The sequence below is a fragment of the Somniosus microcephalus genome, chromosome 3 (genome assembly GCF_052327205.1).
Source record: "Somniosus microcephalus isolate GS21.2 chromosome 3, FLI_Smic_1.0, whole genome shotgun sequence".
NCBI classification, from domain to species: Eukaryota; Metazoa; Chordata; class Chondrichthyes; order Squaliformes; family Somniosidae; genus Somniosus; species Somniosus microcephalus.
This window is the reverse complement of record NC_140989.1, coordinates 325,470,166-325,484,777: the sequence shown is the minus strand read 5'-3', so window position 1 is coordinate 325,484,777 and position 14,612 is coordinate 325,470,166. Positions and strand designations below refer to the sequence as shown.

The 14,612-nt window shown below is 45.5% G+C and overlaps 1 protein-coding gene across 1 annotated transcript in view; it reads left to right on the top strand.

Annotated features, from left to right (window-relative positions):
- Positions 1–14,612, top strand: part of ccdc24 (coiled-coil domain containing 24) — a 144,570-nt gene that overhangs the window by 67,393 nt on the left and 62,565 nt on the right. The window contains exon 4 of the mRNA XM_085983105.1: positions 226–393. Coding sequence (XP_085839231.1) covers positions 226–393 — 168 coding nt within the window. The remainder of the gene's footprint in view (positions 1–225; positions 394–14,612) is intronic.

The following is a 14,612-nucleotide window of genomic DNA, read 5'->3' as shown; positions in this document are numbered from 1 at the left end:
TGCAACACTGAAATTATTTCCAAATTGACATCTGTTGTAATGCTTAAAAGGGTTTGAGACTCCCAAAAGGTTGAATTTCCCACAGATGGAGAAAAAGTGTGGAAAAGTAGAGATGAGATTAAGCCTTGTTCCTTACTTATTACCGTAGTCATTCATAAATCTTTGGATAATAGGTTAGCTGCTTTCTGTGCCTGAGTCATGATGGATGCACTTTCTTTACTTTAGGGATGAGAATGATGCCCTTTCATCTTACAATCCTGATGTTGTCAGTTTTGCACTGGGACAGAGTCAAGCTGGAAGAACACCGAATAGACCTGCAAGCGCAGAGAATTTGAAAGAAAAATGGATGGTACAAAGAAGCTCTCAAACAGGCAGCAGCAGTGAGAATGAAAGGTTGGTACTGTTAGATCCGTGTATCTTGATGTTGTGTCCTTCAATAATCAGACAACAGACTGCAGGGAACAATCAACAGATGTTTACTGAATGAGGGGTTCTCTAGAACTAACTGTACAGATCCCTACTCAGGGTTTATATACAGGTGTGGTCACTGCCGGTACTACAGTATACAGGAGCTGTAAAAGGTAGTTCTCCCCTTAAAGGTACATACATTACAATTCCTCCCCTTTTAGATTAACAGTACCATAACACTCATTTAACAATTAAATATCAAACTAATTACAATTAACACTTTTAACATGCAACATTAACTGAAAATAGTCTATTTATAAATTCAGTCTTTGGGGAGGCTTCCTGATCCTTTCTGGATAGCGCCTTTCCCGAGTGTCTTGCTCTTGGTGCGGAGGCGATTCTGACCCCCTGTCGTCGGTTGGTTCAGCCGCTTCCGATGCTACTGTTTCTGGGGTAGATGCTACCTGTACGTTGGGTTCATCACCAGGTACGTATGGGCGAGACATGGGGTTGACTCGTTCCTGTGACTCTAGGATCTAGTCAACATGGCATCTCACAATGTTCTCCCCAACATCCACTGTGTACATTAGTGGCCCCTGCCGTGTGCATATCGTTCCTGGTTGCCATTTCTCTGTTCGGTAGTCGCGGGCCAAGACTGGTTGCCCTACATTGAAGCTCCTTGTCGGCTTCTCATTGATGTGCTGGAATTGCTTATTCTCAACATCTCTTTGTACATTTGGTCTGAGCAAATCCAGACGAGATCTCAACCTTCGGTTAAAGAACATCATGGCCGGGGTCTGGTTGGTGACTGCATGTGTCGCATTTCTGTAGGCTAACAGGAAATTGTCCACCTTATGCTGCAGTGGAATGTCGTCATTGCACATGGCCTTTACTGCTTTTTTTAAAGGTTTGTACGAACCTCTCAGCCAATCCATTTGTGGCTGGATGATACGGGGCGGATGTGTAATGCCTTACCTCATTCCTTTTCATAAATCTTCGAAACTCTTCGGACACAAACTGTGGTCCGTTATCAGAGCAAATCTGCTCTGGCAAGCCGTTCCTGGCAAAAATGGTCCGTAGGACTGCAATAGTTTTCTCCGTGGTGGTGGAGGACATTTTGATCACCTCAGGCCATTTCGAGTGCGCATCCACGGCTATTAAAAACATTGAGTCCATGACTGAACCAGCAAAATCAATATGCACCCGTTGCCATGGGTGTAGAGGGGCATGTGGTGGTGCATTTTGGACCTTCTGGCATCCTGAGCAGCTCTTTGTCAGGTCCTCGATTTGCTGATCGATCCCCGGCCACCACACATAAGCCCTAGCAAGGCTTTTCATTTTCACCCCTCCCAGATGACCTTCGTGAAGCTCATTGAGCACTCTCTCCCTTAACTTGGATGGAATTACCACTTGGGATCCACACATCAAGGTCCCCTGACATACTGACAGCTGTTCTCTTCTGGGTGAGAATGCTGGCAACAGTGAGTCGCCATGTGCTGGCCATCCCTTCACCGTCAAATCATATATTCGAGACAGTGTCGGGTCATTTCGGGTCTCCTTCTCTATACCAGCGTTAGTTACTGGCAAGCATTCAATTATAGTCGAATGAAATATTTCGACAGGATCCACTGCTGGTGCTTCCTCTGCAGTAGGCAGTGGCTGGCGTGATAGCCCATCAGTGTTTCCATGCTGTTTCGTGCCCTTATACTCGATTTCATATTGGTGCGCCCCTAGAAAAAGGGACCATCTTTGTAGCCGTTGCGCAGTCATCACCAGAATGCCCTTCTTTGGATTAAAGATGGAGACAAGTGGTTGGTGGTCAGTCAGCAAGGTGAACTTCTGCCCATGCAGATAGTGGTTGAACTTTTTCACTCCCCACACTAGGCTGAGGGCCTCCCTGTCAATCTGGGCGTAGTTACGCTCGGCTGAGGTTAGTGACCGAGACGCAAAGGCTACTGGCCTCTCCGAGCCGTCCGGGAATTTGTGCGACAGCACCGCTCCAATGCCATAGGGTGATGCATCACACGCCAACCGAATTGGTAGTGCTGGGTTGAAATGAGCCAACACCTCTTTTGATGTGATCAATTCTTTGCTCTTCTGGAAAGCTCGTTTACATTCGTCATTCCACTTCCATGGTACCCCCGTTTGCAGTAGTTCACCAGCCCGAGGAACGACCTCAGTTGTGACACATTTTCCGGTGCCGGAGCCTTGACTACTGCCTCAATCTTTTCAGGGGACTTGTATAACCCCTCTATCAATAACATGGCCACAATACGAGATCTGCTTCTGGAAAAACTCGCATTTGTGGCGATTAGCTCGGAGCCCATATTCCTTCAATCTAGTGAGCACCTGCTCCAGGTTGGCGAGGTGATCACTGTCATTTTCGCCCGTGACCAGGATGTCGTCCAAATAACACTGGGTCCCTGGAATCCCTTGCAGGACTTGATCCATTGCCCTTTGCCAAATAGCCGGAGCTGATGCTACCCCGAACACCAGCCGGTTGTATTGGTAGAGACCTTTGAGTGTTGATCGTGAGGTACTGTTTCGAGGCTTCTTCTACCTCCATTTGCAGATATGCCTGGGCCAGATCAATCTTCGTGAAGCGTTTCCCTCCAGATAGCGAGGCGAAAATATCTTCAATCCGCGGAAGCGGATATTGTACAGTGTGAAGGACTGGGTTCACTGTCACCTTAAAGTCCCCACAGATGCGAACCTTCTTTGGTTCCCCAGGCGTATTACTCAACGACCTCTTCATTACAGGAACGATGGGTGTAGCCCACTCGCTCCAGTCCACTTTGAACAGTACTCCTGAATGTTCCAAACCTTCCAGCTCTGCTTCGACGGCTGGACGGATCGCATAAGGTACCGGTCTGGCCTTAAAAAAAAAAAAAAAAAAAAAAAAAACTTTGGGCTTGCATTTTCTTCTATTTTGATCGTCGCTGTTATGCCTTTCAGTGTTCCGAGTCCCTGCTGGAACACTTGTGTGTCAGTTAGCTTTTTTGACAGTCATCCAGGTGTGACGTCGTCATCCTTTTTGGCATCTACAGTCAGTGCTTGTATGGAATGCCAATCTAGCTGTATCTTCCGGATCCATTCACGTCCTATTAGTGGTGGTCCTCCATCTGGCAATACATATAGGTCCATTTTTGGTGTTTCCTTGCCGTTATATATAACGTTCACCCTTATTTTTCTTTTGGGGTAGACTTTTTGCCCCGTGTACGTCTTCAAGACAGTCTTTGTATCTCTCAAGGGTATATGTGAGAATAGCCGCTTGTAGTCTCTTCGGTTTATGACTGTTAGGGCTGATCCTGTGTCCAATTCCATTTTCACTTGGACTCCTGCTATCTTGAGCGTGACCCAGATAGTTTGGTGATCCTCCGTTTTGATCACATTATGTAGTTTCAGACAACCCAGCTCCTTGCTTCCGGAGTCTGTATCACTTTTCTGTTCGTCTGAACTACTCTCCGTCACCTTATGTACCTTCTTGTACTTCTCCTGTGGAGATTTCTTGCTGTTGGTTTTCTTTGCCGACCTGCAGACTCTTGCTATGTGTCCTACTTTTCCACACTGTCTGCACACTTTGTCCTTGAACCAGCAATCCTTATGGTCGTGTGTTGTTCTGCCACAGTGAAAGCACTTCACTGTTCCGTATGACATTTCATTTGTGCCATATTCTTGCGGTCTCCGTTGTATCTCTGCCGCGCCCCGTGCTGCTACTTCGTGTGATACTGCCATGCTGAAAGCCTTGTCCAGCGTAAGATCCTTTTCTGATAGAAGCCATTTCTGGGTTCCTTCACTTTGAAGCCCACATACAAACTTGTCCCTTAAAGTGTCTGCTAGTCCCGTTCCAAACTGGCAGTGTTTCGATAGCTTGCGCAGTTCCGTTAAATACTCAGCATTACTTTCATCTTCATGCTGGTTCCTTTTGTGAAACTTAAATCTTCCTGCTATCAGCAGCGGTGTGGGGTCTAAGTGGTCCTGTTGGATTGACACTGTTTTCAAAATCCTTTTCCACTGGCTTCTCTGGGGTTACTAGGTTTCGCAGTAAGCCATACGTTTTTGCACCCATTGAATTCAACAATACCAGCGCTTTCCTGTCATCTGGCACTTCATTCGCCTTGCAGTACACTTCTATGCATTCGACATATGTCGTCCAATCTTCGACTTCATTGTCGAACGCTGTGACACTGCCACTCTTCGGCATCCCTGGGTGCGGTTAGACTGGCTCAAAATGGCGTCTCCCGCGCTCTCCCTTCTTCCCCGCTGCGGCTCAAAATGGCGTCTCCCGCGCTTTCCTTTCTTCCCCGCTGACGCTGCTCGGCCCTTGAACACCGGCTGCGCTCTGCGCGTTTTCCTGCGCGCCTCTCTCTCCCATTGACGCTGCTCAGCCCTTGAACACTGGCTGCGCTCTGCTCTCTCTCGTTGACGCCGCTCGGTCCTGAACACCAGCTGCGCCCTGTGCGCTCTACCCTCCCTCTCTCCCCCGTCGACGATGCTCGGCCTTTTTCTGTGCCGTCGGTTGGCTCTAGCCGCCGCTGTCCAGGAAGGGTCTGCGCAGTACCTGTTGCCAGCCTGTTTCGCTGGACCACCGTGCTGGAAAGCCAAGCCTGGCTCTCGACAGCCTCCCCTGCGATGCTCAATCTCCGCTGGATGACTGGGGGGTTTCCCGTGGTCGACGCCCGTGCTTCTGGACTCGGCCTTCTTCCACTGTTCTCCAGGAGCGAATCCCTGGGAGGTGATGCAGAGTTGCAGGTAGGTTTGAATCTGCTCGTCGCCAATGTTAGACCCGTGTATCTTGATGTTGTGTCCTTCAATAGTTAGACAAGAGACTGCAGGGAACAATCAATAGGTGTTTACTGAATGAGGGTTACTCTAGAACTACTGTACAGATCCCTACTCCGGGTTTATATACAGGTGTGGTCACTGCCGGTACTACAGTATACAGGAGCTGTAAAAAGTAGTTCTCCCCTTAAAGGTACATACATTACAGGTACAATATTATTATACTATATTACAGGTTGGTGCAATGTATTATATATTATGTTACATTAGTATGCCTAGTATTGAATAAGGTTAAATTTTGTTTGATTTTGTTCTCAGGATCTGGGCAATACTGGCAAGGCAGCATTTATTGCTCATTTCTAGCTGCCCTGAGGGTATTTATTTAGAGTCAATATATAGTGTGGGGCTGTAGAACATTAGTGAGCTTTCATGTATTTTTTCTAGTGCTAGCCTACAAAATACCAAATTTATTGAGCTCAATTTCACAACTTGCCATGGTGGGAATTGAATCTGAACCTTTGGGTTGCTAGTCCAGCACTATAAACTACTCTAGGTTTATGTCAACAGTGTGACTTTTTAATCAATGATTTATGATTGAGGTTAGTGAAAATCCAAGGGTCCAATTTAATAATTTGTGTTTGTGGTAATCTTTTATGGTGTTCATTATTTTCTACCCATTTTGCCCTGTTGCAAGTACCCCCGGCCAAGTGTCACTGACCACTGGGAGGTACTCTCGCTCACATCTACAGGCAAAGGTGCGCATTCCTTGCTTTATCTGCGTTTTAGTATAAGGGAAGCTGTGACAGCAGACCTGATGGCATGAATAGGATATATGAAGGTCTCAGTAACCTTCATGTTGGATGGTTTTTGGAAACACTCAATCACAGTATTTCATGCTTTAAGTGATACTGGATGAAAGAAGGTATTTGAGGATGATCAACAGCCAGCAGAACCTAAATGGCCACACCTGCCAAGACACCACCATATCTGCAAGCTCTGACACATCTGGCAGTAACTGGAGAGAATTGGTTTCCCTGGCTGCAGGTCAGCAGAGAGCCAGATGGAGATTGGTGCCACCTTCTTCAAGGACACTGATACAAATGCAGGTCTGCTGTAGGTACTTCCTCTTGTTCAGTGATGTCGCTCTTATTAGTGGTCTAAGCATCTTACTTTTTATGGGAGTTGACTTACACTGCCTTACAGCTACTTAGCATCCCCTTGGTGATTTGAACTGGATACTCGTGTCCTCCTTTTAATCTCTCTGAAAGCAGACTGAGCAAACTTGGTATGACGAGGGCTGATACAAATCAATAAGCTGCTTTATTTCACAATAATACAGAATGGCAATTATGATTGGACTCACTTAATTTGAACAGTACTACTTATCTTTGCATAATGATACAAAATATCAGTGGGTCAACAAGATGACTTTCACACCACTGGGAGTAGGAAAAGAGCAGCAATGTGAATCAAATAACTTCATAACACAGAAGGCCTTCCATTTGGCTCATCATATATGTGCCAGCTCTTTTCCAGAGCAATTCAAAACTAATCCCACTGCCCTACTCTCTACACAGCTCTACATCCCTCTGCTTCAAATGTTCATCTGCTCTTCCGTTAAGAGGTGCAACAGTCTATCTTAACTACTCTCAGTGGCAAAGCAATCCATGCTCGAACAACTCTCTGCATAAGTTTCCCCTAACCTCATTCTGTGAGTGGCAATTTTAAATTGATGTTCGCTCGTCACTGACTAATTGCTACACACACAAAATTAAAAAGGGTCCGTCAGAAAAGGTGTGTTCTGGCAAATTGCTATTACAGTCTTTGCACTTTTTTTTTTAGCATTATTAATATAAAGAAAAATGCAGGGAATTTTACAGTCTAGTTTCACTAGTCCTGATTGCATCACATTTTATGGAACATGTCAGGCAAGTAGAATAGGCCCATTTATATTTTATCATCAATAAAGCACGTGTACAGTGATTTGGAATTGTGTTCTGGGTACGTGAATTAATTCATGACTGTTAGTTTATACAGAAATCATATCATTCTATAGCGCTTTTACTATGTTAGCACTGTGGTTAAGAGTGCTGCTAAATTGAAGTCTATGCAACATCGGTTTTGTTCAAGAATTGTTTGTGGCAACAAATTACACTTAAATTGACAGATGCCTGACCTCTTTGGCACAACCAAATATCTATTCAAAAAGAGCTAATGCAATTTGATGGCACTAAAAGAACAGAATCCTGGCCAGTGTTGGATAGCGTTTGATGATCTATGGCTACACAGTCTTGTCTTACCGAGTGTTTATAATGGGAATGAATTTGCGGTCGGAGGCTTCCCGCGGGCGAGTGCCTCCGAACCGCAAGAAAAGTACGAACCTACCTGATGGTCCCAGAGGTTCGAACACTTGCACTCCTGGGTCTCTAAGCATGCGTAAAGGCCCACATATCCCAGGGGCGCACGTGGTTCATAAGCGCCCCTGGGATCACGTGAGCCAGGCCAACCAATCAAAAAGGCGGATCCCCATTATGCTTACGGGGATTCCATTTATGTACAGAATCCCCATAAGTATGAATAGGAATCCCCTTAAAAAAACACAATTACACACATACCCTTCTTGAAGACTTTGGGAAAAGCTTTAATTTGATACTTTGATATTGAGCTGTTTAACCTCCTGTAAATATTCCAAAAGGCTGCAAACCCATTGCTTGTCTGTAGACAGAGGAAACAGATGAGCACATTCCCAGATGTGGGAGGGGAGAGCAGCAGGCTGAGGTCTGTCACTGCTCACTGGATTATGAAACTTTTCAATCAGTTCACACAAGGTCCAGATGTGAACTATCACGGTTTCTTCTTTTGGACTGTTCTTATTTAAATGAGCTGCCCTGTCCAGGTAAAATATATATTATCGTAAGCAGCGCTATAATGACATTGGCCTGTAATAATGTGCAACTATAATAATTCACTTCTAAGTTTTATACAAGTGTAAAGAATAGGTGTCGTAATCACTACTGTGCTATTTAACTTTATTTTTGGAATTACATAGAAATGGCTACAACATGCAATAGGGAAAAAGGAGTGTAAGAAAAATTACAAATAAAGAAAAAGATAATGTAGCTGAATAGCAATACTGCAGCAAAGAGGTTAAATAGAAGTTTGCAATATTTAAATACCTGAGGCAAGATTATGCCGATCAGTAGTAATATTGAATGAGAATAGTGCGGTCTCAACAAAAACTAAGCTGAGGGGAATCATAGACCCAGTGAGGCCCAAAATTGGCAACGTTGATTGGGATTAGGACAACAAGTTATAGAATTTACACTAGGAAATGTGCTAAGCGTGATTTTCAGGGTTCCCAACAAGAGGAGACGATCCTTCAGTTCACACAAATGAGCATCACACATGCAGGAGGATTAAAATCAGAGGAAAATGGCCCAACAATACAAGAACATAAGACGTAGGAGCAGGAGTAGGTCATTTGGCCCCTCGAGACTGCTCCGCCATTCAATAAGATCATGGCTGATCTGATCTTGGCCTCAACTCCACTTCCCTGGGGAATCATGGGGAATGATTTTAACTATACCAGCCTGGTGAAAACTGGGTGGGTAGGATCCTGCCAAGCGATTTTAACCTGCTTTCCAGGACAAACGACAAGGACACCTGCCCACAGCCGCAGGATCCTTCTTTACATGTGCATGTCTGGTCCCAATTATATCATCGGGAACCAGCTGCAATTTTTTAACTCTGGTCTGAGTGGAGAAGCCGCCACACTTTTCCCATCAGGTGAGGACCAGTTAGGACCTGCTACGAAGAGGAGGCCAAAAATAGTACGTTTTTGTTTTCCTTATTGGGTCCAAGAGGAGCAGGATTGCTCCTTTGGGCCCCACAAAGAAAGCTGAGGCCTCCCCTGCCCCAGACCTGCTCCCTCCCTGAACCCGAGTTCCCTGCAAATTGCCCCTGGAACCTGATCCTTCCATCTACTTTGTGTTGGTGAGGCTGAGAGATTTTTCTACCACTTCTGTTCCGGGGTGGATGGGAGGTTGGGGGCGGGGGGGTTGGTGGGGGGCTGGCAGCAAGTTGGGGTGAGTCAGCCGGCAGGAATTAAATGAGGCCCTAGAGTTAAAATAGCTCGGGCCTCATTTCTGCAGCAGCGAGTGACTTTTGCACTCCCCACGCTACCCACCTGGAAAGCACGTTAAAGTCGCTTGGCAGGATCCTACCCACCCACCCAGTCAGTCAGTTTTAACCAGGCTGGTATGGTTAAAATTAGGGCCATGAGGTAGGAACAGATGCAGCCAACAGTGCTTATGACATCTTTCCTGTATAATGACATTTGGGAGGAGGTGAGAAAGAACTATCCTTTTTAAAAAAAAAAAAAATAAAAAAAAAAAAATAATTACAAAGAATTAAAGTTTAATAGTTTTTGTTCTTGTATAATTCATAATATACTCGTAGCTTTTCAGTGGCACTTCCACTTGTAGTTTGGGGCCACAGTATTACATGGAGTCATAACGGCACAGAAGGAGGCCATTCGGCCCATCGAGTCCGTGCCGGCTCTCTGTAGAGCAATCCAGTCAGTTCTATTCCCCGCTCTATCCCCGTAGCCCTGCAATGTTATTTCCCTCAAGTGCCTATCCAGTCTCCCCTTGAAAACATGGAGTGTCTCTGCTTCCATCACTTCCGTCAGCAGCGAGTTCCAGGTTCTCACCACTTGCTGCGTAAAAAAGTTTTTCCTCACATCCCCCCCTATATCTCTTGCCCAAAACCTTAAATCTGTGTCCCCTAGTCCTTGTACGATCAACTAGTGGGAACAGCCTTTCCCCGTCTAGCCTATTCAAACCCATCATAATCTTGTACACCTCTATCAAATCACCCCTCAACCTCCTTTGCTCTAATGAAAACAAATCCAGCTTCTCCAACCTGTCCTTGTACCTAAGATCCCCCATCCCCAGAACCATGCTGGTGAATCTCTGCTGCACCCTCTCAAGGGTCTTCACATCCTTCCTAAAGTGTGGTGACCAGAACTGGACGCAATACTCCAGTTGTGGCCTAACCAACGCTTTAAAGGTTCAGCATAACTTCTCTACTTTTGTACTCGATACCTCTATTTATGAAACCCAAGATCCCATATGCTTTGCTAGCCACTCTCAATATGTCCTGCCACCTTCAGGGACCTATGCACATTAATTCCCAGGTCCCTCTGTCCCTGCACAGTCTTTAAAACTGTGCCATTAAGTGTATATTGCCTCTCCCTGTTCCTTCTGCCAAAATGCATCACCTCACACTTCTCTGTATTAAATTCCATCTGCCACTTGTCTGCCCATTCTGCAAGCCTTTCTAGATGCAGAGAGGATGTTTCCCCTCGTGGGGGAATCTAGAACTAGGGGACATAATTTCAGAATAAGGGGGCACCCTTTAAAATCTGAAATGAGGAAGAATTTCCTCTCTGAGCGTCGTGAATCTTTGGAATTCTCTTCCCCAGAGAGCTGTGGAGGCTGGGTCATTGAATATATTTAAGGTGGGGATAGACAGATTTTTGAACGATAAGGGAGTCGAGGGTTATGGGGAGTGGGCAGGGAAGTGGAGTTGAGGCCAAGATCAGATCAGCCATGATCTTACTGAATGGCGGAGCAGGCTCGAGGGGCCAAATTACCTATTCCTGCTCCTATGTCTTATGTTCTTATGTTCTATCATCCTCACTGTTTGCCACACCCCCAAGTTTGGTGTCATCGGCAAATTTAGAAATTCTACTTTGTATTCCAATATCCAGGTCATTTATATACATCAAAAAAAGCAGTGACCCCAGCACTGACCCTTGGGGAATACCACTGTCTACCATCCTCCAGTCTGAAAAACAGCCATTTACCACAACTTGCTGTTTTCTGTCCTTAAGCCAATTCCTTATCCAAGCTGCCACTGACCCACCTATTCAGTGAGCCTCAATTTTGTTACCCAGCCTTCTACAGGAAACTCTCGTTTAAACGGCACCTAATTATCCGGAATTCTCTAAAAACCGGCAAAATTCAGGAGTAGGTTTTGAGGCTTCCGTATACTGTATAACTGCGGCTGTGTAACCGGGGATCTCGTACTTTTTGCTGTGTAACCATGGCTCCTGCACCTCTGGTTGTGTAACCGGCTCCCCTGTACCTGTGTTACAGGGCTGCAGCACTTCTGGCTGTGTTACGGGGCTCCAGCACTTCTGGCTGTGCTACGGGGCTCCAGCACTTCTGGCTGTGCTACGGGGCTCCAGCATTTCTGGCTGTGCTACGGGGCTGCAGCACTTCTGGCTGTGCTACGGGGCTCCAGCATTTCTGGCTCTGCTACGGGGCTCCAGCCCTTCTGGCTGTGTGATTGGGGCTCCAGCATTTCTGGCTGTGCTACGGGGCTCCAGCACTTCTGGCTGTGCTACGGGGCTCCAGCCCTTCTGGCTGTGCTACGGGGCTCCAGCCCTTCTGGCTGTGTGATCGGGGCTCCAGCATTTCTGGCTGTGCTACGGGGCTCCAGCATTTCTGGCTGTGCTACGGGGCTCCAGCCCTTCTGGCTGTGCTACGGGGCTCTTGTACCTTGGACCATTGTCACTCCATGTCCCTTCTTCCTTATCCGGAATTTTTAATCAACCGGCACCATCCCGGTCCCGTTGGTGCCGGATACCAAAGAGTTTCCTGTATGTGGTACTTTGTCAAATGCCTTCCTAAAATCCATGTAGACAACATCCATTGCATTCCCTTCATCAATCCTCCCTGTTACTTCATCAAAAAATTCAATTAGATTAGTCAAACATAATCTGCCTTTTACAAGTCTGTGTTGGCTCTCCTTAATTAGCATAAGCCTCTCCAAGTGCCCGTTAATTTTTAGGGAAGATTGGAAAATTATGGCGAGCTCTTCCGCTATCTCCTCCCCAATTCCCTTAGCAATCTGGGATGCAAGCCATCTGGACCAGGCGACTTATCCACTCTAAGCATACCCAGCCTTTCTAGTACATCCTGTCTATCAATTTTCACCCCTTCCATTGCTTCTACCTTTTCCACTTCTACCGATATTTTGTCAGCATCCACCTCCTTAGTAAACACTGATACAAAGTACTCATTGAGTATTCTAGCCTTGCCCCCTGCGCCTCTAATCATATATTACCTTCTTTGTCTCTAATAGGCCCCACACCGATTCTTACTACCTGCTTACTGTTTACATGCCGGTAGAAGATTTTTGGGTTCCCTTTTATGTTAACCACCATTCTACTCTCATATTCTCTCTTTGCCAATCTTATTTTCATCTTCACTTCCCCTCTCAACTTATTGTATTTGGTCTGGTTCTCCCTTGAAGAATTCACCTGACATGCATCATACACCCTCTTTTTGTTTCATCATCTTCTCTATCTCCCTTGTCATCGAAGGAGCCCTTGCTTTGGTTCCCTTACCCTTCCCTCTTGTTGGAATGTACCTAGCCTGTACTTGGAACATCTTCTCCTTAAAGATCACCCATTGTTCTGTTACAGTTTTTCCTGTCAGTCTTTGGTTCCATTTTACCCTGGCTAGATCCCTTCGCATCCCATTGAAGTTAGCCCTATTCCAGTTTAAAAGTTCCACTCTAGATTGTTCCTTGCTCCTCTCCATTGCTAATCTAAATCTTATGATACGATGATCACTCGTACCCAAGTGTTCTCCCACAGACACTTGGTCAACCTGGCCCACCTCATTCCCCAGCACCAGATCCAGCAATGCCTCCTTCCTAGTTGGGCCAAGAACATACTGGTCAAGGAAATTCTCCTGAACACATTTCAGAAATTCCTCCCTCTCCCTTTACCCTAGCATTATCCCAATCGATATTTGATTCATTAAAGTCCCCCAATATCACCACTCTATAGCTCTGGCACATCGCTGCGATTTCCCTGCAGATTTGCTCCTCTACCTCCTTCTCACTTTTTGGAGGCCTATAGAATACCCCCAATAGTGTGATCATACTCTTTTTGCTCCTCAACTCTAACCAAATGGATTTTGTCCTTGTTCCCTCAAGAACATCCTCCCTTTCCAACACTACAATGTCTTCATTAATCAGCACTGCCACCCCACTCCCCTTTTTCCTTCTCTATCTTTTCTGAACACCTTGAATATTAAGTGCCCAGTCCTCAATAATAGAGAGAGAAGATGAATTATGAGAGTAAGCTGGCAAGAAACATTAAAACAAAAGGAAGAGGGTAGCTAAAGTAAACATTGGTCCTTTAGAGGATGAGACTGGGGAATTAATAATGGGGAACGGGGAAATGGCAGAGACACTGAACAAATATTTTGCATCTGTCTTCACTGTAGACGACACTAACAACATCCCAATAATGGATAATCAAAGGGCAACAGGGAGTGGGGAACTAAAGACAATCACTATCACTAAGGAAATAATACTCGGTAAAATAATGGGACTAAAAGACAACAAGTCCCCTGGACCAGATGGCCTGCATCCCAGGGTCTTAAAAGAAGTGGCTGCAGATTTGGTGGATGCATTGGTTACAATATACCAAAATTCCCTGGACTCTGGAGAGGTCCGAGCAGATTGGAAAAACGCTAATGTAACAACCCTATTTAAGAAAGGAGGGAGACAGAAAGCAGGAAACTATAGACCAGTTAGCCTAACATCTGTCGTTGGGAAAATGCTGGAGTCCTTCATTAAGGAAGCAGTAGCAGGGCATTTAGAAAAACATATTGCAGTCAAACAGAGTCAGCATGGTTTTAGGAAAGGGAAATCATGTTTAACAAATTTGCTGGAGTTCTTTGAGGATGTAACAAGCAGGGTGGACAAGTGTGAGCCAGTGGATGTGGTGTATTTGGATTTCCAGAAGGCATTCGATAAGGTGCCACATAAAAGGTTACTGCATAAGATAAGAGCTCACAGAGTTGGGGATAATATATTAGCATGGATAGAGAATTGGCTAACTAACAGAAAGCAGATGGTCGGGATAAATGGGTCATTTTCTGGTTGGCAAACCGTAACTAGTGGGGTGCCACAAGGATCGGCGCTGAGGCCCCAACTATTTACAATCTACATTAATGACTTGGATGACGGGATCGAGTGTATTGTAGCCAAGTTTGCATATGATACAAAGATGGGTGGGAAAGCAAGTTGTGCAGAGGACTCAAAAGAATCTGCAAATGGATATAGACAGGCTAGGCGAGTGGGCAAACATTTGGCAGATGGAATATAAAGGAAAGTGCGAGGTTATCCACTTTGGCAGGAAAAATAAAAAAGCAAACTATTATTTAAATGGAGAGAGATTACAAAATGCTACAGTTCAGAGGGACATGAAACACAAAGCTAACATGCAGGTACAGCAAGTAATCAAAAAGGCAAATGGAATGTTGGCCTTTATTTCAAGGGGGTTGGAGTTTAAAAGCAGGGAAGTCCTGCTACAACTGTACAAGGTATTGGTGAGA